General features: G+C 37.8%; 1 protein-coding gene across 1 annotated transcript; it reads right to left on the bottom strand.

Annotated features, from left to right (window-relative positions):
- Window positions 1-953: 953 nt before the first annotated feature.
- Window positions 954-25,284, bottom strand: dnai1.2 (dynein, axonemal, intermediate chain 1, paralog 2; the record flags this gene model as incomplete). The annotated part of the gene is made up of 18 exons (XM_084138205.1): window positions 25,156-25,284; window positions 24,848-24,916; window positions 24,655-24,750; window positions 24,465-24,545; window positions 24,114-24,359; window positions 23,810-23,869; window positions 23,544-23,672; window positions 23,325-23,409; window positions 23,079-23,196; window positions 22,933-22,976; window positions 22,599-22,846; window positions 21,158-21,247; window positions 20,992-21,073; window positions 20,501-20,577; window positions 13,633-13,781; window positions 11,027-11,126; window positions 7,178-7,360; window positions 954-1,034 (listed from the first exon to the last, which is right to left on the bottom strand). The coding sequence occupies exons 1-18, from the start codon at window positions 25,195-25,197 to the stop codon at window positions 954-956; spliced, it is 1,980 nt and encodes a 659-aa protein (XP_083994331.1). The 5' UTR covers window positions 25,198-25,284.
- Between the last annotated feature and the right edge of the window lie 1,238 nt (window positions 25,285-26,522).

Here is a 26,522-nt window from a genome sequence, read left to right as displayed (position 1 = left end):
ACAAAGGGAAAACTGGAGGCGGCCAATACAAACAAGCACAGATTCGGCTACATAATAAGGAGCTTAAATTATTATTGTTATTAAATGTCATCGTGTTGTGTTGTTGGGTGCAAGAATCGACGGAGTACAGGCTCCAATTTGAAATTGTATTGCATAATGTTTTCTAAATTATTGTGATTATTTGTGAATCATCTATGATTGTATATATTCTTTTGATTGATTGTGACTAGACTTTTTGAAGAACCTGGTAAGAAAGTGTAATCAAATACATAGTTAAAAAATGAATATGCTGTATCTGGAATTTTTATTTCTAGAAAATATTCACATCATTAAAATTGCACCGTAATGTCACTCTTTACATTGTCGTCTTCTGTCTGGCCGTGGTGCTGGCTAGGCAGAACTGTGGATCGTAGGCTACCACACAAGTCTTGTGACCATTTAGTACAGTTATAGGCATCTAAATATGTATATGCCCTCAGTTTCTCTTTACCCTCGGTTTTTTTTTATGGGGTAGGTGTAGAAGTCAGGCCACTCAACCGGAGGTAGCGTTGACATTAATCCTGTCAGATCGTCCATCCATTGAATGAGCGTGTATATACCGGGTCAGCCAATCTGGGATGTCCGTTAAAATTAACTTTTGCAAATAACAATCGCGGTCCTGGACAGTGAGTCACATTAAGATAAAATCACATTAAGATAAAATCGGATTTTCTCCAGTCATTGTTAAAAAGCAAGCTAGCAAAATTTGCAAACTAACGTTAGTGAAGCAGCCAGAGGGATCGTTCTGCCACCACCTAAGCTCCGCCCACAAAAAAAAACGTCACCATGTTTACCAACTGAAAAGGGGTCTATAAATATATATATATATATATATATATATATATATATATATATATATATATATATATATATATTTGCAGTCGTCCGGGTCTCACATAATGACTCTTGCCAGGTTATCTCAGCGAGCTCAACAGTTGCTCCATCTTTGCTATTTCCACCTCCGGTCCCTTTGGCAACTCCTGACCCTTCTTCTCCTGCAGAGCCAAAGAGAAAAATGAAGAGAATGATATGAGTCAGCTGCTGGTAGTGAGAGAACTGACCCAGGGGTGCCAGTAACAATCACAAATACTTCTCAGTGTGAAGCTCTCATTTAAACGTTTCCATCTCGACTGGGCTGAGGTAATGAGAGAGGTGTTAGCAAGGTGTTATTTCCTTTGTGTGCTGTGGCGGAAAAAACCCGTTAACGCCACCATCAGAGACCCGCTTTAATCTCACATGACATTTGTCTGAGATGATTACAGTGACACATTGTTTCCTCGGAGGAGAATAATCAAACATCACTATGTATGCTGACCATACCAACACCGTAATGAACTAAACCAGACTAGAGCAGCTTCTCAACAGAGAAATTCACTTGCACTAATTAAACACTCTCCAGTTCTTGTCAATCATTAGGCAAAATTTCAGCAATCATGAGTCTGGTAATCACTTCAAGAACATCTGCTAAATTTGCTCAGCAGAATGCTAATGTTCAGATATCCACAGATCTGTAGTGGCGGGAACTTCAATGAGCTCTAATAAGTAGCTCAAGGTTACAGCTATTCATAGAATCTATCAAATCCTAACCAGGAAGCGCTGTTAGGGAAATAAATTTGAGAGAGTGAGATATGTCAATCAAAGGGACTTAAGCATTTAGGGAATGACAGGATGTTTTTTTTTGCTCCAGAGAACTTGTCTTCATGCTAGTCTTTGCCTTAGTTTTAACAGAGGAAAATATACAATATATAACAGGAAAAAAAGAAAAAAAAAGACCTTCAGACCATCTTTGTTGACCTCATTAGCTTGGAAAATGTTCAGCCTTGAGGTGCACAAATATGTATAAACTCAGAAAAATGCTTTTTTTCCCAGCAAATGTCTTAACTTGTGTAAATATTGTAATAAGCATAAAATATTCAACAACTAAGACACTGAACAATATCAAAAGTAGCAGTCAGTATTCTGGTGTGGTCACCACAGGGTTCGTACACTTTTTCCAAGGTCAAATTCAAGCACTTTTCAAGCACTTTCCAGGTCCATTTTAAAGCTTTTTCCAGCACCTTACACTACCGTAAATTACATAACAATACATAGTTAAAATTATTATTTAGTGTTTTTATCACATCAAAAGAGATAAACAGCCAAATGTTTCATAATAGCAGAGGGCTGCACGATATTGAAGAAAAATGAGATATGCGATAACTCATTAAATAATGCGATATTCGATATGCGATACGATAATGCTTAAAGTGTGTTATATTAACTTAAATTATCTATAAAATGTCTTTAAAATTATATAACCTACACATACGTGTTTCACATTCTTTTTGTGATAAGAAAATATCCCTACAACTTCAAGACAGTGAACATCAGTGTTTTACTGTAGCATAAGAAGTGTTATTTTAACATCACTGGGGTTTAGGGGTTCAGGTTATCCTATTCCTACATTAGGTTTATTTAACAACAGAAACTGATTAATCAAATGTAAAAATAAACACTGCTTAGTTTTCACTGCATGAATTAAATATACTGATTCTTATTAAAGCTACAAAAGTTATTCAGCCAAAAGCAGTGAGTGATTTTCTTTGTCTTTTGTTCATGACCCCAGTTATTGCAAGCCGTTGCGATATGCAATTATGCATATTGTAATATATACATTTGCAATATTTCGATATATTGTGCAGCCCTAATATTTAAGCCAATCATTCTTCAAAATGTATCACTAAGTATATAGCCATATGAATAATATACTTTTCATTATATTAATGTCCAAATAGTGTTTACCAGATAATGTGATTTATAGGCTGTAAAACTGAATTAATTTCAAATATGAAGACTTGAAGATTTGAACAGAAATATTTGACAGGCCTTCCCGTTTTGGGACACATTCTTGATATAGACAAGGTTTGAACAATATCTGAGTGCACAGGCACCTGCCTGATTTACCTGCCTGATAAATGTATTTCATTGCCAAGATGTCTTGGGCCAAGACATAACGTTAGCTAATACATTTACTGGAATAGAGCAGTGTAAATATTGCATAGGGCCATCCTAAACCTTACAGTAACAGTATACTTCTTATGACACTGACTGATTTCAGTTCAGCAATCAGCGACTGTTGTTATGCACTGGGCTAACGTTTGCAGGTTAATTTGCACGTTACAGTTCTGTAATTTTGGCAATGTTCACTGCATATTCCACAAATGAACGTGACATAACGGACATGCAATACTTACATTGCATTATCACACCAAGTACTCTCAGTCACTAATGGCCCTTTCAGATAGGACGCGGATCGCGCTGCGCTATGAAATGAAACCGATAAATTTCAATGGCTTGCGCCGCGCAACTCGGACCAAAGCGGAGCTCAACGAGCTCGCGCGCACGCCGCGGTCAAAGTTTAAAATAGTTCAACTGTTGCCGCTGCGTGGCCAATAAAAACGGTGCATCCAAACAACCGCGGAAATCAAAATGAAAACTCCGCCTACTTTTGCTCTGGCCAGCGTAGCGCAAATCACGCTGTATCTGATTCTGAAGGGCTACATTTTTTTTCTCCATCTAATAAAGAACTATTTCGTCAGAAAGATACTTCTTGTGAAAGAAATACAGTTACAAATTCAAGCATTTTCAAGCATTGTATCCAAAATTCAAGCACTTTTCAAACCTTGAAAACACAACATCAAAATTCAAGCACTTTCAAGGATTTCAAGCACCCGTACGAACCCTGTCACCAGCTTCTGTTGGGAGTCTCTGGTGACCCAAAATTAACTTAGCTGAAATAAAGTAAAATAAAGTAAAATAAAAAATGTTCCCTTCAACTACATGACATTTACTAAACAGGGCAAATTAGTGTGAGAGCATGTCTTTTTTTGGTGTTAAACCATGGCACAAATACCGACTAGAGCAAACCTTAGTCAATCACCTTGCGTGATTCATTCAAAATTACTTCTCCCATAAATTTTGCGTCTGCAAGGAAAACTCCTACAAATGAAAATGAAAAAAGGTCAGCCGCAAAAATAACTGTCCACGCCTTTTCAGTGCAAATTTTTCACTGCGTGTCGTTCGTAAATCCTGACAGTAGTTTTTTAAAGGAACACTCCACCGTTTTTTCATATTAAACTATGTTATTCCCTTAACTAAGACGAGTTGATACATACCTCTCTCGTCTCAGTGCGTGCACTCAATCGCTACTTTTATCAAAAGTAAAAAGTCACGCCTTGAAAAATCCTCTCCCCCTCTCCCTCTCACTTCTGTCATTAGAACCAACTTGACTTTTTACTGCGCCGAGTCGAAGTGCTCCCGAGTCCCAAGTGCTATTCCGCCATACATTATAGTTATCCTTTTTACCCGCTTAGAAAAGCGCCACGTTTTATTTTGTGTCACTATACTTGGTCGTGTAACTACTCGTGTAACTGTATTTAAATAGGGAAAACGTGGAGGTGTTTGGTCGCTTCTAACTTCATCTCTGTTTGGATCCTAATGAATGATCTGGGCTAAGCTAAGTGCTATCAAAGTGTCGCTGCGCACCAGAGCGATTGATTGCACTCACTGAGACGAGAGAGATATGTATCAACTCATCTTAGTTAAGGGAATAACATAGTTTAATATGAAAAAACGGTGGAATGTTCCTTTAAAGGCAAGAGAAGGTTTGCTCTGGCGTTATCAGTAAATCTGGATCAAAAATGATCAAAATTATCTTTAAAATACAGTATTCTGTAAAAGGGACATTTCTTTTTCTTTTTTCTCTTAGTTTATATGCAGCATAGATGAAAGAGACTTTAAAATATATATATATATTTTTTTAACTTACAGACCCCCAAATGGTTGTGTGTGTGTATACAGTATAAACAGCTCTTCATTAATTCTAATACAGAAATTACTTATGAAGTTGCAGAAATGAGTCTCATTTCCTAATGAATGTGGCATCTGAAGTAGATTATTGTGAATCAGCAGAGAGTTCTTATGTAAGTGAAGAGGAAGATTTTATTGCTATTACGTGGCTCTCTTGCCAAGAGGACTTCTAATGTTTATTGTAATTGTGGTCAATGTCTGATGCAAAACTGCAGAGTTTTCTGAGAAGTGGCTGACTGTTAAGACTGTTGTGGACTGAAATAGATTAGAAAATAAATCAGCAGCTGAGACAGCAAACTGTGGGCTCAGGAAAGAATACTGACCCGACTATACATGCAGTGAATCTAAAACAGTCAGTAAATAGAGAACTGACTACAGGATTATTATGGAAACTGTGATTGATAAGTCACCGGCACAAAGAGACATGGTGGAAAAAAGCATTTTGAAGGCTCATGTGAGGTGAGATATGTGTCGTTATAGTGTCCTGACCTGGGAAACAGCTGACTGATTCTATTGAGTTTGGAGCATGCTGCTCTCAGTCACCGTTTCAGACGCCACCCCATGGGTCCCACCATTGCTTTAACATGTAGACAGGTATACATGTCTGGCTTCAGTGAGCATTGACCAATACTCACATTAGCACAACTGGAAACCTGAAAAGGTCAAGCACTTTTTCCAAATAATCAATATCACAGTCCTTCATAAAGGTCTGTATTATAGAATTTGTTTTTGTTTCCTTTATTTTGTGATACTATTTTGAAGTATTTGATTTGTATTAAGGTGAAGTGTGTCATCCCCCTCTATTTTTGCTCATGAAGAAACAAATATATAAGATATTTCAAATAATTTCATAAATAAAAATAAAATATGTATTTCAAATAATTTATCCTACCTCATTTTGATATCCAGCGACAACTATAAGTAATCCATTCATATTGACTTCCCAAAGAATGTAAACTGGCAATATATCAGCCAGATCACAGTTAACCAAAAGCATCGTAAGCACATCACAGAATCCTTTGGCTAATGGTCTCTACAATTTACTCAGACTTACAATGTGTTTGGGAAATGAAGTATAGGTTGATTTAGCAGTTTTGACTATCTGAATTGAACAGGTTTGAACAGTTTTGATTTTTTGCATATATTTGCTCTTCCCCAATGTAGAACTTAGTCTTTGGGGGTTGGGATCATCTGTAATATAGTGGGGAACTGACTAGTTCACCTGAACAATAGAAAATGGGAGAAAACTGTTTGGAAACAATTATTATCATTTTTTTGCAGTTTAGTCTTGTGCAAAAATAATCACTAATATCAGATGCAAATAAGCCTCTTGATGAGGCAAAACAGAAATTTATGTCAGTTTTAAATTCATTAGCCCAGCCATCTAAGATCAGCCACTGCATCAGGGGAGTAAGTGTGCTCTTTCAGAGGTAATAATGACATTAGGTTGAGGAAAGCTGGTGCATTACTGATGCTCATAAGTCACATTAAAACACATTGCACTCCAGCAGGTAAGTACAGCCATGGCAGCTTCTTACTTATCAAAAGCATTAGAAGACAGCAACTCAACCTGTGACACTGTGCATCATTAGAATGAACCATTTCAGTCAATCAAATATAATCACAAACTGAACATGTCCACACTAAGCACTGGCATCGATTGAAATCTCTAAACAACAAATCAAACATTTCACAAGTCAAGCTGTCACAGACGACAGTTTGTCTGTAAGGCCAACATTTTTTAATTATGAGCTGCCATTGTTATTTACTATCTTACTTAATAAGCTAAAGGGCACGATACATGATCAGTCAATGGATTGGTTTCTTTAGATGCAGAATGGAAATTATGAAGAACACAAAAGATGATAAAATGTGAAAAAGGGGCTGCATGTATTAAAGACAGACTACAGCAAATACAGAAAGTGGGAAATCTCATCAGGATAATTAGGTCAAATTTAGCAAGGGGTCAAGTTTTGGCTAGTAAACAGTTAGCCCCCAACTCCCAAAAATATTTTTGAACAGTAGTGTACATTAAATATTTAACGTGAAATGTATAATTTCTTGGATGCTGAAATGTGCAGAGACAATTGGGAGTGTAAATTCAAAATGTCTGATTCAACCAATGGCGTGAGTTTGGGGGTGGAGCTACCTGATTAACAGTCACAAAGATGCAGATATAGCAGTTCAGCACATTAAGTATTATTCAGCACAGCAGTGTTTGAAACAGTACTGATCAATTAAGCATGTGATTTCATTGGAGGCCTATACATAATATTAGTGCTTCATTTACCTTAGGCTTCTTGCGGAGGTTGGGCGAGAGCTTGAGGCTGATGACATGGCCGCGGTCATCACCCACGATGATGATGGGATTGACAGGATTGAATTCAATGTGCAAGAGCCTGGTCTTCTTGGACACCACTTTTTGTTGGCAGAGAGCCTCATATTTGTTGATGCTGAGGTCGAACACATGAACCTGAGAGAAAAAAAGAAGAGGAACAGGAAGATTTAGTCTTTGTCATTAATATATGTGGCATCAGTTTATGTTTTGATGTTTTCAGTGTGAAGCAGACATTAGCACCTCTATAATTTATTCTCTTGCTTTGGCTCTGAGTGTCAGAAAGCCTAAGATGCATTTGAGTTTGTGTGTGCGTGCTTGCATTTCAATATATTCATATGTATAAGCACAAGAATGCGTGTGACTGTGGAGGTGTAAGAATGCAGACCATCTGCTGTGGAGGATCGTATTAATTGTGTGATAGTAAGTAAAATTTATTTATACAGCGCCTTTCACAGACTAGGTCACAAAGCGCTTTACAATAGACAATAAAGCATAATAAAAAACAGGCTAAAAGAAATAAAATAAAACAGATAAAATTATCAATATATAAAGGACAGAGATTACCCAAAAGCTAACCTGAACAAATGAGTCTTCACTTGTCCCCTAAAACTGTCCACATTCTCAGCAAACCTAATACTGGTTGGCAAAGCATTCCATAGTCTGGGTGCCATAGCGGCGAAGGCTCTATCCCCACATGTCTTTAAATGAGTGCGTGGCGTAGATAGCAGATTTTGGTTATTAGACCTGAGAGACCGGAGAGGGGTATGAAGATGAATTATGTCAGCAAGATAAGCAGGGGCCTGGCCATGTAAAGCCCTATAGGTTATGGTTAGAATTTTGAATTGGATCCTGTAGTTTACAGGAAGCCAGTGAAGGGAGCAAAGTATCGGGGTGATATGGGTTCGCCTATTTGATCTAGTAAGTAACCTAGCAGCTGAATTTTGAATAGATTGCAGTCGATGAAGAACAGATTTGTTAAGTGAGGAGAAAAGTGAGTTACAATAATCAATACGGGAGGAAATTAAGGCATGAATGAGCATCTCCAGTTCTGAGTGAGAGACCACAGACTTCAATTTACTAATGTTACGTAAGTGGAAAAAACAGGATTTGGTCATTGATTTGATGTGGGTTTCAGAAGATAGGGATTTATCAAATGTCACCCCAAGGTTCCTTAAACTAGGTCGGACCGCAGATGAGGATAGTACTGCATGTATAGCGAGGTAGTATAAATATGGAATAATAGATATATTTAAATGTATCATTAAATAAATTATTAAAATATATTTAACTGTATATGTCTCTCAGAAATGCAGATTAAGAATGAGTCTCTCTGAGGATGACAGTGCCCTAGGCGACAGATGAAGTCTGTGGATGATAGTATTTCATCTTCTGCAATATTCACTAGGAAAAATCCAAATGATACAGAGAGAGGAGGGAGTGAGGGATGGGTGATTATAATTCCCATCATCCTCATTGTCATTCATCATCTATCATGCTGCCCACCTAAGCATGGTCTCTGCTCTGGCAGATGAAAGACAGAGATGGGAGATTGGAGAAACAGAACACAGGTTTAGATACTCATTAGTAAATATTTGTCAAGCAGATTGGCTCATAATTAGTCAGCGAGTGCGAATCTATCTTAACAGACCGATGATATTCTGGGCAGCTGACGCAACGATGCAGAGGACACACACCACGTCAGGACTAATGATGCCATCTGTAACTGCAGGAGTAACACCAAATCTAACACAACATCTTTGGAGCTAAGAGCTTGAAGGAAGGAAGCCCCTTTAAAGATTAGCAATTGAACATTTTGGTCCGTGTTCTGTCATTTCAAGATATGTCAGCAATGTTTATTTTTGTAGGTTTGCCTGTAATTAATGTCTTTATGGCATTTAGAAATAGCTGAGGCAGCCCACTGGCAGCAGAGAACTGGGGCTTCATTTATAAAATGTGCATACGCACAGATTTGATCTTTGAGTGTGCGAACACTAAAATCCAGACAACGTTCAGATTTGTAAAAACGGTCTTTGACGTGGAAAAGTGCTTAGCGCCACGTCCGGTCCCGGTTGTGGCAGAGAGTCAAAGTACTGCATGCTCGCCATTCTCAAGAAAAGGATTTGGACGTTGTCTGGTGCTCTTATAGTATATGCTAATGATATTAATTAGGGGGCGTTTGAAACCATTCAAACCATTCAGGTGCACACAATGTCAAGATCATTTGCGATTTCTAGATTTCACATCTGAAAGAGAACAGTATGCACATTTTTTGTGCTTATGTTCGTTTCTCTAAGTACACACATTTGTAAATTACCTTAGATCAAATGTAGGACAGTTTTACAAATGAGGCCCCAGGGCCCATAGCAATACTAGTGCTGTACTGGTATACATCAAATCACACAGAAGGAAGTCCAAAGCAAGCCAGATCAGGTAGGATTACATTTAAAGACAATGTCAGGGCAATAGAGCAGATGGTAGCACACATGATGCTCGTGGCATATATTGAGCTGTTGTCTTTATGTAATGGTTATGTAATCCTTTCGTTCTTTTACAAAAATTAGGCTGAATTTTTTTTACTTTATTTAGTTAGTTTCCATTGGAGGACAGATGTGGACAGATTCTAAGTGGAGGACATTTCTGCATTTTTTTTATTACATTAATGATAATAGCAACAGTAACAGTTTCTGTCAGGACCTGACTAATATAGCCCCCTCCCCCCATGTTCATATTATTATTATTATTATTATTATTATTATTATTATCATATCAATTAATAATTTAACTTTTGGTTTTATGTTTTTTTAAATGAATGAGTATATGTTTGTTTACCATTATTGTTTGTTTCTAGAATACGACACCCCGACACATTTTTTTTCTACATAACAATCTAAAACAGCACAGGATATTCTTCCAGACATTAATAAATACAAATAAATGAATTAAAGTAAGTAAATAAATAAACACACTGTACTATTGGAATGGCTGTAAAGCAACATTCGAGTTGTTTGGTTTTGCTGGGGAACAGAGTGTGGTCTTTATTGGATAACGCTGTAATGGGCTTCCTGTAGAGGGCAGGTGTAATTTAGCTTGTCGGAGTAAAGGTCCTTGCACACTGAGTCCGAAATTTTCGCATGCGTTTTTTCGAATTCGTGATTCGGTGGCTCTGAAATGTCAAAACACCATGACATGGTGTTGCAACACGGTGTTAGCAAATAACAGCAAAAGCCACCATGGCACGGCAGTTCAAACCATTCAAGATGACAGGTGACAGGTGATGCCTGAAGCAGCCTTAGACAAGTGCTTGAGACCAGCTGTGTGATTTGAAACTAATTGCTAATGATGGGCCACAGGATAGATGTCATGGCTTATGTCTCACACAAGCAGAGTGTGAGTGTTTGTGTGTGCTGGAGCTTACAGGTGCAGTCAAGCACTGTTGGAAAGACGTCCCACTGTCAGCCTGCTACTGTGTTTTATTAGCAATCATTAAATTCCCTCATAAGGGGGCGTGTGTGTGAATCACACACTCCAAAGTTGATTGTTGATTTTTATGCACAATTGACAGACAATAAGACGTGCACTGTGTGCCATGACAGTTACGAAGTTTAACTTACTGAAACTGAGACCGGTTGGAAATTGGTTGCTTCTGGAGGTGTAAGTGAGGCTAGTAAAGGGGCCTTCTTATAATTGTTATTATTAGAACAAACGAACGGATGGATTATTATTTTTTGTTATCATTAAAATATGTTTTGAAGCCACATTTTACCATTGTGTTTGTATTTGAGTAGTCAGTTGGCTGTTTACCTTTCCATCGTTGGTGATAGCAGCAAAGATAGTGGAGGAGTATGGAGCCCAGGCCACATCTGTCACTGAAGTTTTCAGTTCAAAAGTGAAAATGGGAGACCTGTGAGAGACATGTATGAAGAATACTTCAGACAAGCTACTATTCAGTCAAAACAAAACTTTAACAGAAACTACATTGCTCCCATTGTGAATTCATCTAATGTTCAAATGTTGTCAGTTGTCAGTAACTGATGTCTAAAGAAGTGAAATATAACAGTGAGACATCTTTAAAAACCTCATCAGGACTTCCCCGGGCAAGACTGTCACAATCACTACGAAAAAAGTGAAGGGGGTCTGAATCAATAGTTCCACATAATGCCAATAAAAGGAGTCTGCTTCTCATTTTGAGGTGACAAATTAATTTATCTCCTGGAGTTTGTCTGAGCACCAGACCTGACAATACTCTTTATATCATATCTGAGATCTTCATTTTTAAGATTCTTTGATCATTTGAAAAATAAACAGCATTTATTTGAAATAGAAATGTATTTTCTGTCACTTTTGATCAATATAATGCAGTAGTGTAAGTGCTTTAACAATAATACACGCTTTTAAACCCCCTGGGATACCTTGCCCTATAGACTTTCATTGTAAATATTTGTGTTTGATTTTACAAACTGAAGGGGAAAGTAAAAATTGTTGTCTGTGAAAAGAATGAAGTCAGAGATGTTGAACAATCTTTTGTGAAATCTGTTGTCTATCCAGGTTTGTTTTACTGCCATAGAGCTTTACATCCCAAATTATTCAATTATTTTAATGGCAGAATAAGCTATTAGAAATGTGTTCATATGACAGAAGTTGAGTAAGATTGGAAAAGTAAACCGTAATGTCAATTTCTATTATGAACACATTTCTAATTGCTTGATCTGCAATTGAGGATCGATAGACAACAGACAGATTTCCACTGCTGACCTAGGTAAGACCTGTTGTAAAGCACAAGAGCTCTCTGCTGGCAGTTTAGAGATACTGCATATAAAAACACCACTTAAAGGGATACTCTACTGTTTTTTCATATTAAACTATGTTATTCCCTTATCTAAGACGAGTTGATACATACCTCTCTCATCTCAGTGCGTGCACTTAATCGCTCTAGCGTGCGGTGACACTTTGAAAGCACTTAGCTTACCCCAGTATATTCAGTGGTATCTAGCAGCAATGAATTTAGAAGTGACCAAACACATCAACGTTTTCCCTATTTAAAAACAGTTACAAGAGTAGTTATACGACCAAGTATAGTGACACAAAATAAAACGTGGCGCTTTTCTAAGCGGGTTAAAAAGGATAACTATAATGTATGGCAGAATAGCACTTTTGGAAGTACTTCGACTGGCGCAGTAAAAAGTTACGCCTGATCCTCTTCCTCTCACTTCTGTCAATAGTGGAAAGAGGATCAAGCGTGACTTTTTACTGCGCCAGTCAAAGTACTCCCAAAAGTGCTATTACGTGCTGAGACGAGAGAGGTATGTATCAACTCGTCTTAGATAAGGGAATAACATAGTTTAATATGAAAAAACGGTAGAGTATCCCTTTAAAAGGATAGTTCACCCAAAAATGAAAATTGTATCATAATTTACACACCTTCAAGTTGTTCCAAGAGTTTCTTTCTTCTGTTGAACACAAAAGAGTATATTTTTTTCCTACTATGGAAGTCAGTGGCTACCGTCAACTGTTTGATTACCAACATTCTTTAAAGTATCCTCTTTTGTGTACAACAGAAGACAGAAACTCATGCAGGTTTGGAACAACACAAAAATTATACTTTTTTTATATACAGTACATATGCAACTAAAACCGCCAGTAGGTAGAGGCAAGTGTTAGTAAGTGATTCAAGTGTGAATGTTGCTGGGAGAAGCAACTGTTTTGTTGCTATATTTAATTTTCAAAATAGAGCAAATCCCTTAAAATGACAATATTGTGTCTAAAAATTGCTTATTAAACTGTTGTATAAAATTAATATCACATTTGCAATCGTGCTAAAATCATGAAAATATATTGGTGCTTGTGTTAAATTGCTACTACATTATGTTATAAATATAAAAAACAAGAACTCTGTAACACAGAAGAAATGTATTCTTCAACAGAAGAAATGTAACCAATAATGTTACATTTATTAGCATTAGTTAACTACATTAGTTAACATGAAATAATAATGATCTGCACTTCTACAGCATTTATTAATCTTTGTTAATGTTAATTTCAACATTTACTAATTCATTATTAAAATCAGAAGTTGTATTTGTTAACATTAGACATGCAATGTGAAGTAACATGAACAAACAATGAACAGCTGGATTTTTATTAACTAACATTAACAAAGATGAACAAATACAGTAACAAATGTATTGCTCATGGTTAGTTAATGTTAGTCAATACATTCACTAATGATAACAAATGAGACCTTATTGTAAAGTGTTACCAAGAAGGGACAATTCATATCTTTTGAGGGGCTTTCTTTCACTACTTTATACCAATGCCAGCCTAGCTTGCTTGTTGTGAAGCTTAATGGAGAGCTACTGCCAAAATTATGCTTCCAGTAGATATAGTGCTGTAGGGACTAGTGCTCCTACTTAATTGTCTGATCCCATATTTTCACCATCCAGTCCCAGCCGCAGGAGATGAAGACATTGGGATGGAAGGGATTCCACCTCACACGACTAACTGTCATGAAGTGTGCATCATACGTCTCCAGGAACTTGCTAGAATAGTATTTGGAGCCCTGTGAAAGACAAACATACACTTATTATTGGTTACATTTACATTTAAAAAAAAGCTGATTTGTACAGTGGGACACTTGCAGAAGTAGTGACATTAAAAATATTTTCTTTAAAACATCAGTGAATCCACAGTGACTTAGATTAGATTTAGATTAAAACTAGCTCACCTTTACACCATCTGGATTTTTTTTGTTTCTGGTTTACTTGGCTTGCTTATTGTAGTCCATCATATCCGAAGATGAATCTTTTATCTCTTCTTTCAAGGCTATCATTTGAGTTGCACCAGTCCAATTGGAGATGCACATTATTTACTGCATTGCGGTGCAAATATGGCCTAACCTTGTGTTGGCAGGCAAAAGATCTAAGCATGTTTTAACATCCTTTTTTGTATAGTATCCCCTTTAGTGGAGAACTATACCATCACAACAGAGCTGGCATGATCAGCAGCAGTAATTTCTTTGGGTTTTGGATTCAACTTCTATTTCTTAAACAATGTTTTCTGCTTTTTCTGACCATCTGCCAAGCGCCAACCATGATGTAATTGGCCATACATTTCTTAGTAAATCATGATACTTCCTAACAATATGCCCAAACCAGAGCAGTTGTTGCTGTTTTACAATGGCCTTTAAAAGTTTTGGCAATGACATAAATTGTGTGTTTTGCAAAATTTGCATCTTCGTGTGCATTGTGTGCATCAAAAAGGCCTCACATGCAAGGAAACTGCTGCAAAGAATATTGCACCTTAAAGAACGTTGCTGCAAAGAATATTGCACTCATCAAGAACTTCAAGGAGAGAGGTTCAACTGCAGTGAGGAAGGCGTCTGGACGTCATAGGGCCCTATTTTAACTAAGTGCATGGTCTAAAGAGCAGGTCTAAAGAGCAGGTCGCAATTGCACTTAGGGCGAGTCCAAATCCACTTTTTCTAGTTTAACGACAAGAAAAATGTGGCACGCGTGGCGCATGGTTTAAAAGGGTTATCCCTATTCTCTTAATGAGTAATGGGTGTGTTTTGGACGTAACGTGAAATTAACCAACCAGAGTATCATCTCCCATTCCCTTTAAAAGCCAGTTGCGCTTGCGCCTTGGCGGATTGCTATTTACATGACAAAATTTGCTGACTGAACGCGTCTCCAGAGCGCAAACGGATCTGCTTGTGGACGAGGTTAGAGCAGACCATCTACGGGACAAGCTGAAGCAGACCATCTACGGGACAAGCTGAATTCCACCATATCTTTATGTACACAATATTAATCTTTTACATTGTAATCCTTTTATTTTTAATATTTGGCTAGTTTGTGTTTTGTGCACATTACTAACATGATCTTTAAATAACAAAAAAATATTGCGCCATTGACTTTAGATCAGGTTTTTGTTGGTCAATGGCGCAGTCTATTTCAGTTGCCTCAAAATAGCATTGCGCCAACAATGCGCCTGAACACACCTCGTTTTCAGACCAGCACGCCCATGGGCGCATAAATAGGCGCAAATGCATTTGCTATTTAAACAACGTGGCGCAGGACGTGAAAATGATAACTGCGTTGGGCTGAAACTAGCAAAAAAGTTACGCTTAGCTAGGGCCCAGCAGGAACAAGAATCGTCTCCTCCTGAGGTTTCAGCGACGAAATTGTGTCACCACCAGTGTAGAGCTTGCTCAGTATTAGTGGCAGGTGGGTGTGAGTGCATCTGCATGCACAGTGAGGCGAAGACTTTTGGACAACAGTCTGGTGTCAAGAAGGGCAACTAACTTCTCTACAAGACAAAAATCAAAAAATCAATTCTGCAGAAGTAATAGGATTGGACAGCAGAAGACTGGTGCAAAGATATTTTCTCTGATGAAGCCCCCTTCCGATTGTTTGGGACATCTGGAAAAAATTGATTGTCCAGAGAAGAAAAGGTGAATGCTACCATGAGTCCAGTGTCATCCCAACAGTGAATTAGAATTAGTGACCATCCGTGTGTGGGGTTGCTTTTCATCCAAGTGAGTGCCGGGCTCTTAATTCCATAGAGCAGGGGTTTTCAAACAGTGGGTCGCAGAGTGGGAAAAGTTGGGTCGCGCAAAGTCTCTTGGCTGCAGCTAAATTTACGTTTCCGTGATTGACACACACACAAACAGTTGAGGTTTTAGCCCTAGTCTAGAGCTGCATGATATACCAATATTAAATAGAAATTGTGATATTGCTTAGTGCGATTTTCAAATTACAAAGGCAGTGAGTTAATTATATAAATATGACCTGTGTGTTTTGCGACACGGGTGTGCGACTTGTAATAGCAGTGTTTTCAGGGTCTCAGAGTGACTCATTATTAAGTGGCTTGGTCCACATTTTTAATGAGAAGTAGAAGTAACTCCAATCACAATTAGTGTGTCGTTTCATTCCTTCGTGTGCATTTTGCTACCTACAAACACATATGGAAACTGTCTGTAAAAAGTATTTCACATGTACATGAAACCCTTCCGGTTCTACTCGCACCACTCCAAACGGGATTCAAACTGGCGTTTTCCGGCATGGGAGGTGGGCATACTGACAAGGATGGAAAATCGCAGCCTCTAGCGTCAGTCACTATAGTGTGCCTCTTGAGGCCAGGGCAGGGAGGTTTACTCGCACAGCTCTTACTAGCTGGCCTCCATTACACTCACCCCCCTAAACCTTACTCCCATCTGGGTCACGGCACCAATGTAACCCATCCGGTTCTACTCGCACCGCTCCTTTTTGTAGCAGTAAATGAAGAGATGTCATATCGATCAAAAGTTCATTATGGAGTACCACAAGGCTCAGTACTAGGGCTGTTGCTGTTCACTCTGTACATGCTACCCTTAGGAGATATCATTAGGAAGCATGGCATAAGTTTTCACTGTTATGCTGATGATACTCAGCTCTATATTTCTTCACACCCTGACGAAACTTACCAATTCACAAAATTAACAGAATGCATAGCTGATATAAAACATTGGATGACTAGTAATTTCCTACTACTTAATTCTGAAAAAACAAAGATTCTAATTATTGGACAAAAAACTTCCTCATGTAATAACCTAGAATACTGTCTAACACTTGATGGCTGCTCTGTCAAGTCTTCGTCGTCAGTTAGGAACCTGGGTGTGCTCTTTGATACCAATCTTTCATTTGAAAGTCACGTGACTAGTATCTGTAAAACCGCATTTTTCCAAACCGATATATTCCAAAAAAATATCTAAATTACGTAATATGCTCTCAATGACAAATGTGGAACAGTTAGTTCATGCGTTCTTGACATCAAGGCTAGATTATTGTAATGCTCTTATGAGTGGTTGCCCTGCACGCTTAATAAACAAATTACAGCCGGTCCAAAACGCAGCAGCTCGAGTTCTTACCAGAACCAGGAAGTATGACCATATTAACTATTATTCAATATTAGGCTGCATAGATTAGGTCAGCCGGAACCAGGAACACTTCCCAAAAATCCCGATTTACTCGTTACATCTTAAGAAGAATGGCGTCTACGCTAATATTAGTCCCTCTGTTTATCCCGAGGTTTACCGCAGTCCGCCAGATCCAGGCCGTATCCAGATCTGATGAAGGACCTACGCCTGGACGTGTCGACAACGCAGTCCTAAAGTGTCAACTTGTCTCTCCCCTGTGAAGGAAACCTTCCCTTCCCTTTACCTCTGTACAAATGAAGCATTGTCGGGATAATTCCGGTTAGCGTGGCTACGCGGAAGCGGTGAAAATTATGTATTATAAATTTTAAGGCCAGACAGGTGGTTTGTTGAGGGTTGGTTTGTAGGGAAGGACTACACGCCTCCGCACATATATTCAAACTCGCATACCTATAGACTGAACTCGCCATCAGCGTTCTCACAGGTTCGCGTTTGTAAAGTTTGCATAGAGAGAACTTCAGAGTTTTCTGTTAAAACGGCATTGTGTAAGCGGCCCCTAAGTTAATAACTAATGATCGTTGCGACTGAAGTGAATCAATCAAAACTAACTTTAGCTGGACAATAACTTTATTCTAGAGCTGCTATAAAGCCAAAACAATCTCTGTTACTTTAATTTCCTATTATCACTGTAAAGCTGCTTTGAAACAATCTACATTGTTAAAAGTGCTATATAAATGAAGATGACTTGACTTGACTCCTAACGGGATTCAAACTGGCGTTTTCCGGCATGGGAGGCTAACAAAGATGGAAAATCGCAGCCTCTAGCGTGCCTCTTGAGGTCAGGGCAGGGAGGTTTACTCGCACAGCTCTTACTAGCTGGCCTCCATTACATACACACACAGAACGAGCATGAGAGCATTTTCTGCGCTGAACACCGCAATGATTTCAACAACACTCACAGCACAGATTATAGCAGATCATAATCAGACTGGAGTGAGCATGTTTCCATTTCTATTTCATATACTCTTTACCGTCTGTAAATAATGAAATTACAACTTAAATTTTAGTATAGAAATTTTACAGTTAAACTATATTTAAAAAAATATAATTTTTATTAAATACTCGATTTCTGTCATATCAAACTTTTGATTAAAATTAAGCTTACAGTAATGTAAAACATTTTTTCTAATCTCAAATATTTTGGTGGGTCTTGAGATAGATTATACTTGTCTAGGTTGGTCCTGGAATGGAAAAGTTTGGGAACCCCTGCCATAAAGAATCTGTGGTCAATCCACAAAAAGTGAGTGGACAAGCAGAAGCCCACAAATTGTGATCAACTTCAAGCGCTAATAAGGCAAGAATAATCACCATCAATCAGAATTTGGCCCAGAAGCTGATGTTCAGCATGCCAGAGCAAATTGCAGAGGTTATAAAGATGAAGATCAACACTGTAAATATTGACTCTTTTTTTGCCAATAAAAGCTTTAAAAACTTATGAAATGCTTATCATTATTTTCCAGTATACCATAGAAACATGTGAAAAAATTATCTACAAATACTGACCTTTGCAAAACAAAATTTGTCACTGACAATACTTTTTGCCACGGCTGTACAACAGGACAGCAGGTTTTAGTAAGTATCAGAATACAGCAGAAAGCAACATCAGATAGCGTTCTGATAGTGAGTTGCTTTAGTTGACCTGTGCTGAACTGATTTTGTAGAGACATGCCATTTTTATATGAAGGCCAAAAAGTAGAAAGTGCGCCTTGGTGCTTTGACCTTAAATCTCTCATTAAAGATGGGCATTGTGGGAATGTGTGATAGCACAGTCTGCTTACAGACAGAGAAGGTCTGCTAATGTCAGGGAAAAGATAAATCATAAATCCTTCAGCGTCTGTATAGCTTTAAGGGCTTTTGCATTAGCATACCACATAGAACCTTATTTCCGTAATTCATGCACATGGCAAATACCTTTGGTTTGATAAGTGGAATTAACAGAATTGTGTGTGTGTGTGTGTGTGTGTGTGTGTACCTACTTGATCATATTTCTGAGGCAAATTTGTACTCATAAGTGAACTAAATATGACAAAACCACCTTTTGGGGACATATTCATGTGTAAAAATAAATAAAAGTAATTTCCTTAATTTCCTTAATCTTAAAAAAATTGTCAGAAAAGAAGAAATGCTAATTTTAAGGTTAGGGTGTGGGATAACATTAGGTTATAGTATTTATAACTAACTGTATATGCAAACAATAGAAGTCTATGGAATGTCCCCATTTAGATAGCTAATTAAACGTGTGTGAGTGTGTTTTGTAGAAGTGGAGGGATGTTGGAGTCAGTAGGAGTGAAATTTAAAAGGAGAACATGTGTTTGCATGTGATGTTTGTAATTTAGAACAAAATAAGTTATCTGGACTGTCAAAATGAATAGTTTGAATGCTAGTCTACCCCTTGCCGGCAGAGTGAAAAATACAAATAAAGAAAGAGAGACAGAGACAGAATGATTTAGCTGGTGCCGCACATTCTGCTGTGATAGCGGTGCAGAGACAGACAGCCAATAAGAACACTTCCTCTCTGTTTGAGGACAGGGGTATTATATAAACAGTGACGGCCCAGCGGGAGACAACCACCACAAACACAACAAGCTACTACTACTCCCAGATTCAAACACAGAAGAATGAGATGACTCAAGACTGAAGATCTTCAGAGAACAAGATGTTCACAGGGCATTTGTTAATGCGGAATATACATATATATATATATATATATATATATATATATATATATATATATATCTTCGTCCTAGCGTTTGTCCCGCGCAGGTGCAGGGTCCGCTTTTTGGCAGGCCGCTCTCCATTTATTCCGGTCCGTAGTGTCCTCTGAGGCGACTTGCACGTCCTTCATATCTTGCTTGATCCGGTCCATCCATCTCATCTTTGGGCGGCCACGTGGCCGGTTACCGGGTGGATCAAGGCGCATAGCTGTCTTCGCCACTGAGTTCTCATGGCTGCGTGTTACATGGCCATACCAGCGGAGACGAGCCTTGAGCATCTTCTCTGTAATCGGCGCTATTCCCATCCGCTTCCTGACGTCGATGTTCATGACGTGGTCTAGTCTTGTCAGCCCGAGTGACCAGCGGAGCATACGCATTTCCATGGCGTGTAGAAGCTGGCCATGTTTGGCAGTCGCTGGCCAACATTCGGCTCCACACAGGGCGACAGGGCGTACAATGATCTTATAGATTTTGGACTTCAGGCGGATGGGCATTCGGCGATCGCCATTTGATATATATATATATATATATATATATATATATATATATATATATATATATACACACATTTATGTATGGAATATAAATTACCTTGTGAATCTTTCCAGCTTCAGTGGCAACAAGAAAATGGTAGTCCTTTTGTTTATGAAAGTCCAAAGATGTTCCAGCTAGAACCACAAACAAAATATCTTCAGTGAGGATAATACATTAATGCATGCAATTTTTTTACACCATTAGCACATCTATCTATAAATTACAGAAATGTGTCTGTCTGTCTGTATGTCTGTTATTCGCATATCTCTCGAACCGTTAGTCTGATGGATTTCAAACTTGACAGGTGTCTTGCTACGGGCATGAGTAAGTGCAGTGCCAAGTTAGAAATGCGAAATATATCGGTAAATATATATCGGTAAAAGAAGCACACTGGCTTTTGCCGCTTTAGCCGCTGGCCACTCCCCTTCTCACACTGCACACTGAGTGAGCACAGCCCAGGACCAGAGACAGAGAGGATCGAAGAAGGCAGCGGAGCTTATAAATACTTAAAAGATGTAATGTCTGACCAGTGGTAATGTGGTTCATACCTGTAGCAATGACATCCTTAAGGTCATCAGGAACTTTGTCCGTGGCTGGGAGTTTGATGATGTCTGTGAAGACTAGTTCATGCTGAAATCCAAATGTTTGGCATCAATTAACCTCTTACAATAATGACTTGTTTTAGAATCAACTATTAGATATTTCCTTCTGTACCTTTACCAGAGTCCAAGACACCACTCGTCCATCAGCGGACACAGAGATGAAGTTGTGATTACTGTCCAAATCGTCTTTCTGCCACTTCACCTATAATGAAGACAATGAAACACAAAAACTATATCCCACAACAAGCGCTGGATAAAAATCTGTATCTATTTTTAAGTACACTAACATTCAAAAGTTTGGGGTCGGTAAGATATTTTATTGTTTTTGAAAGAAGCCTCTTATGCTCACCAAGGCTATATTTATTTAATCAAAAATAACAGCCATTAATAGCCACTATTCCAGTCTCCAGCATCACATGATTCTTCTGAAATCATTTTAATATACTGATTTGGTGGAAATATACTTAATGTTGGAAACAGTTGTATATTTTAATATTACTTAATATTTTTGTATTTAGTATTCTTTGATGAATTGAAAGTTCAAAATAATCTGTGAGAGAAAAAAAAAATCTAACTGATCCTAAACATTTGAACTTTAAAAATAGTGTATATTATGTAACCATTATGCAACCATAAATGGGCAATTCCATGCAAAGGTCACCCTTACCATGGGGGAAAAAAAATTGGACACACACAAACAGACATGTTCTTAAAATGTTCACCTTAGGTCCATACTTATTGTATGTAACCACACGCATTATATTATTTGCTGTTTTGTTACATCATATATAAGGTGTGTGCCAATACAAGCAGTTTTTAAAAATGGCTGTGTTCTACTTTTTGCAAAAAAGGGAATAGATAGTTTTCAACAAAATTGTATCATTTGGCAATTTCCTGTTTAACAAGAGTACGACAGAGCATTGTGTACACTTAGCGTTAACAGCAAAGCTCTATAAGCCTCTTGTTAAATGTGTCTGTGAATTCCAGGGCCAAGTAACTTCCATAACGTTTTAGAGGATAAGTTTATGCTACATACAATGTTGATGCAAAAATGTCCAAACGTTTCAGTGCAATGTTTACTTTTAAATGTAACTTGTGTATAAATGTAACATGCAATGAACATTTTGTGCCCTTTTGTTACTTGTAAACACTTTAATTTTACATTATGGGCATGACGTTACAGGCGTAACATTACATGAAAGAAAATTCTAAAATCAAAGAAAATTCTTACAAAGAAAATTCTAAAATCAAACCCACATCTGATATTCAAAATGTAGCATGCTGAATTGTATATAAAAGGGACATTTAAAAAAATCTTATTTAGTGTAAAATTCAATCTGAAGAGTATATTAAAAATTCCAGTTTGATATTTATTTGTTTATTTGTGGCACAAGTCAAGTCGAGTGCACTTATTTTTCTGGCCGTGTACGATTTTGGTAAATATAGGTCATCCAGGATTTCTATGCATACAGAAAATTTATACATACAGTAGGTAATGAATAATGATGGTTTACTGATATTATTTTACCCATGACATATATCCTCATCCATACCTGCATCACAGCGCCTCTGTGTTTCCCGGAGCTGGCTGTGCTGTTATAAATGGGCTGGTCACTCTTTTTCTTCAGGTTGTACACTGCAACACAACCGTCATGCAAACCCACAGCCACTAGGTAGGACAGTTGTTCATGGATGTCTACACACATTACGCCTGAGGTTGTGTTGAAGATGAATTCTGGGTAACTGGAGTTCTTCAGGGTGTAAAAGAGAAGCATCCCACGCTCCTCTTGGGTAAATTCATCTTGAGGGGTAAGATAAAACACATTTCAAATGCTTACAAATGATTACTTGTCTAAGGTTTACTTTCAAAGTAAATAGTAAACTTACATGACCCAAGACCAACAGCGAACAAATCACTGTATTTAGGATTCCTAGAAATAAACAAATACAGATGTCATTTAAAGAAGTGCTTTTTATTTTACTCAAAAAACACTAAATGGCTGCATTTTGTTTTAATAAAGTATGCAACTCACCAGCAGAGGGCAGTCACAGACAGTCCTTTAGCTTTATCATACTGGAGTTTCCACAGCGGGAGAAGAGTGCCCTTCTCTCCTCGAAATTCATCAGCTGCATCCTCAAAGTACATGAAATCTGAGATTTGGATATAAGCTGTTTACATCAGAAAATTGCTCTCTTTTTGAACACTTTTTAATATCTGTTGATCTGTCAGATATCCACAATAAAGAGCAGAAGTAAAAATAAATCTTTTTCATAATTACCTTGTGCAACCTCATCAAATATATTCTGATTCACCATACGCTCAATGATCTTGGCCGCATGAGCTAGTTGGGTTATGTCATCACTCTATAAGCACAACATGTTTTTCCCCCCTTTAACTCAATCCTTCAAACAAATCAATCACACTATTGAACTAAATAAACATATGTAATTTTCTTGATTATTGTGTATGTACTTGGTTACAGTCTCTGTCTAGCTACCTGAGTCTCTGCTTGAATAATTTTCTTCTTGCTTTTGTACTCCTCCTTATTTGGGACCTGGCCTTCTTGCTTCTCTTTACTTTTCTCTCGCCTCTTAAGTTCCTCAACGTAAAAGTCATAGATCTCCCACTGCAGAAAGAGCAGTGTTTGCTTATATTTTACAAATCTGTATTCACCGTAATATAAACATAGTGCTGGTTTACTGCAGGTGTAGCACAAAAAAGTTGCTCAAAATCATTTGCCAGCAAAGGCGAAGATTTTCTCACCTGATTGGCTGTAGCCGAGAAGTTTGCACGAGGAGGAGGCTCTGTTTGACAACTTATATCCTGCAAAACGTAATTTTGATTTAAAAAAAAAACAACAACAAAAAAGAAAACAGTGGCTTTTGCATAAACTGAAAATGCAGAAACCCTAACAAAGTCTTTCTAGTCTTACAAGCTATGAGCAATCCCCATTTTGCCCTTGTAAAACCTGTACAGCAAATCACTTTTGATAAAAACCATCTATTAAATGACTACGTGGTAATAAGCAGATGGCATATATAAAAGTTCAGTAACGTAACCCTCTCACTCTTGGAGGGTTGTTTAATGTCTGAGAGGCTCTCTCGTTGAAGTTGAACTGGTTGGTGAGTTTCCGCTCTTTCTCTCCACCTTTGGCCACATTGTCTAGCTTCTCGGCTCCTTTGCCATCTTCCCTTTCAGCTTGTTTAGCCATCAATCTCCGACCTTCATCAGATTCCTTGTGAACAAGATTCCCTTCTAGTTCAAAGTGAATAGCCATCTGATCTACAAAGATGATAGGTTTATAGCAACCCTCCTGAAAAGACAACAGATTTTAGTGAATTGTTAGGCTGATGACTAGAAATCATCATGGTTAAGGACCACAATTTCAAAAAGTTGTAGAGATGCAGCAGTATTTTACTTTGAAACCATATCTGACAACGTTCTGTGGAGCATTTGGATTGTTTGCTGTTAGTACTCTGGTAATCTCTTCATTGAGCTCCTTATGAACACAAGAAACAGAAACATGTATAAGTAATTATCCCAACATCACTATAATGTGACATCATGTTGGCAGGGTCAGACCACAGGTCCTCTCCAGGTTTACACACTTCCTCAGTTAAGTCCAGCTGGTCCGGAGGCTTCACAAGAGTCTTCCCTGGCATCCATTCTTCTCCTTCAGCTGTGTCTGTTGCTTCCTCCTCATCCTACATGACAAAAGAGGTTTGAAAGCCCAATATCCTTTTGAAAGATATGTGACAACGAATTCAGTTCTACATGGATAAAAAGTGATTTGAAAGCTACCTTCTTCTTTCCAGCAGCTTTGACAACCTTTGCCACAGGTGCCTTTGGCTGGGTGTTAACATTTGTTGCCTGCATTTTAAGAGAGAAAATATCAACCTTATGGTCTTGACACCAGTGCATAAACTAGATGTTGGCTTAAGGCTAGCCCAAAGGTTTAAAATGAAAATGTTAAAAGTTATAGATAGAAAGTGATGGATTAAGCCAGAAAATGTAGTCTCGTAATAATAATAAACGACAAAGCTGTACACTTTAAATAGTAGATAACAATTAGTTATTAATTTGCATTCGCTATAACATCGGTAACATACCTGTTTAGATTTCACTGTCCCAACTTTGTGAGGAACGGACATTTTTTTGTAACAATAAGATCTGTTATGCAGTCGAAAATACTCTGAAACTTGAGGAGCTTTTTAAAACGTAAAAATAACGTTGCGTTTAAAATGACAAAACAAGTGTTCCCTTCTTTGAAACTGCAAACGGTAGCGCGTGTGCGCGTGTGTACAGACGTTGTCACGGCAGCAGCGTCTGAATCCAGAGGGAGGAGTTGTATCCAGATCCAATTCCTCCCACCTTACATATACCTAAACCTACCCATCCACCCCCTGATCCCTAAACCCACCCCTAAACCTACCAATCTCCACCCCCTTATATCTGGATCCAACTCCGCCCCCTGGATCTCGTGTACTGCTGTGAGGTGCTACTGGGCTGACGTGACATTAAATTTTATGCATGCATATAAAATACCGCAGTGAAGCCATTGATATCCATTAAAAAACGGCCTCTTGTCTCCTTCCCTGTATACCGCCAAAGCCAGCGTTAGCTTTAGCCGTTACGCTTTTTTGGCTAAAGATTGCAGGTTTGCCTTCCAGTGAGTGAGTAGCACGCACGCCAAATTAATTTCCGCGTCTGACCAGAAGATGACGCCCGCAGGTGAATCTTTTTTCTTTTTTTATTGAACACATAAAGTACAGTGGATTTTATCACAAAAATCACAAGAAACTCGAGGTAGTGCACGGCAATAAAGTACATTTTCAAACAAGATACAATAAACAGGGATAGTTAGGCTGTTCTAACAGTAACAAATAAATGTTGTCAACTTCAGAAAATAATTACGAGCGCTTATAATGAAAGAAACCATCATTCTTGTCATCAATAGAGTGGTTTTAATCATTGATCAACTTTACATTTATAAACACGAAACTGGCCAGTTAGCAGTTTTAACATAGCCTCCATCTCATTTGATTCACTAAAAAAAAAGTAGTAGGTACATTCATTATTTATAAAATAAAAAAGTTTGTTATATATGCAGAAATAATAAATTGTTACATTTGATTTGACATTACAAAGCTCCAGACACTAGGACCTTAGTTTTTTGTGACAGCGCCACCTAGCCAATTGTACGCCACCAGACATGATTCAACCTGAAACAAACAGGTGCAAAGACTAGAGTCTAGACCACTGAAAGGATGTTTTTAAAACACGTGCATTATATTATATTATATTATATTATATTATATTATATTATATTATATTATATTTTCATCTAATTTTTAACGTAATATATTAAGAGCGTTATTGTTATGGTGTATTAAGAACGGATAATGTTTAGGGTTAGGGGTTGGTTGGAACAATATCAATTTCATTTAAATAATTAAAACAGTAAATAATTTCTAAT

This window comes from Abramis brama, assembly GCF_963993115.1.
Source record: "Abramis brama genome assembly, chromosome: 15".
In the NCBI taxonomy this organism is placed as follows: Eukaryota; Metazoa; Chordata; class Actinopteri; order Cypriniformes; family Leuciscidae; genus Abramis; species Abramis brama.
The sequence above is the reverse complement of the archived record's forward strand: the minus strand, read 5'-3'. Positions and strand labels throughout refer to the sequence as shown.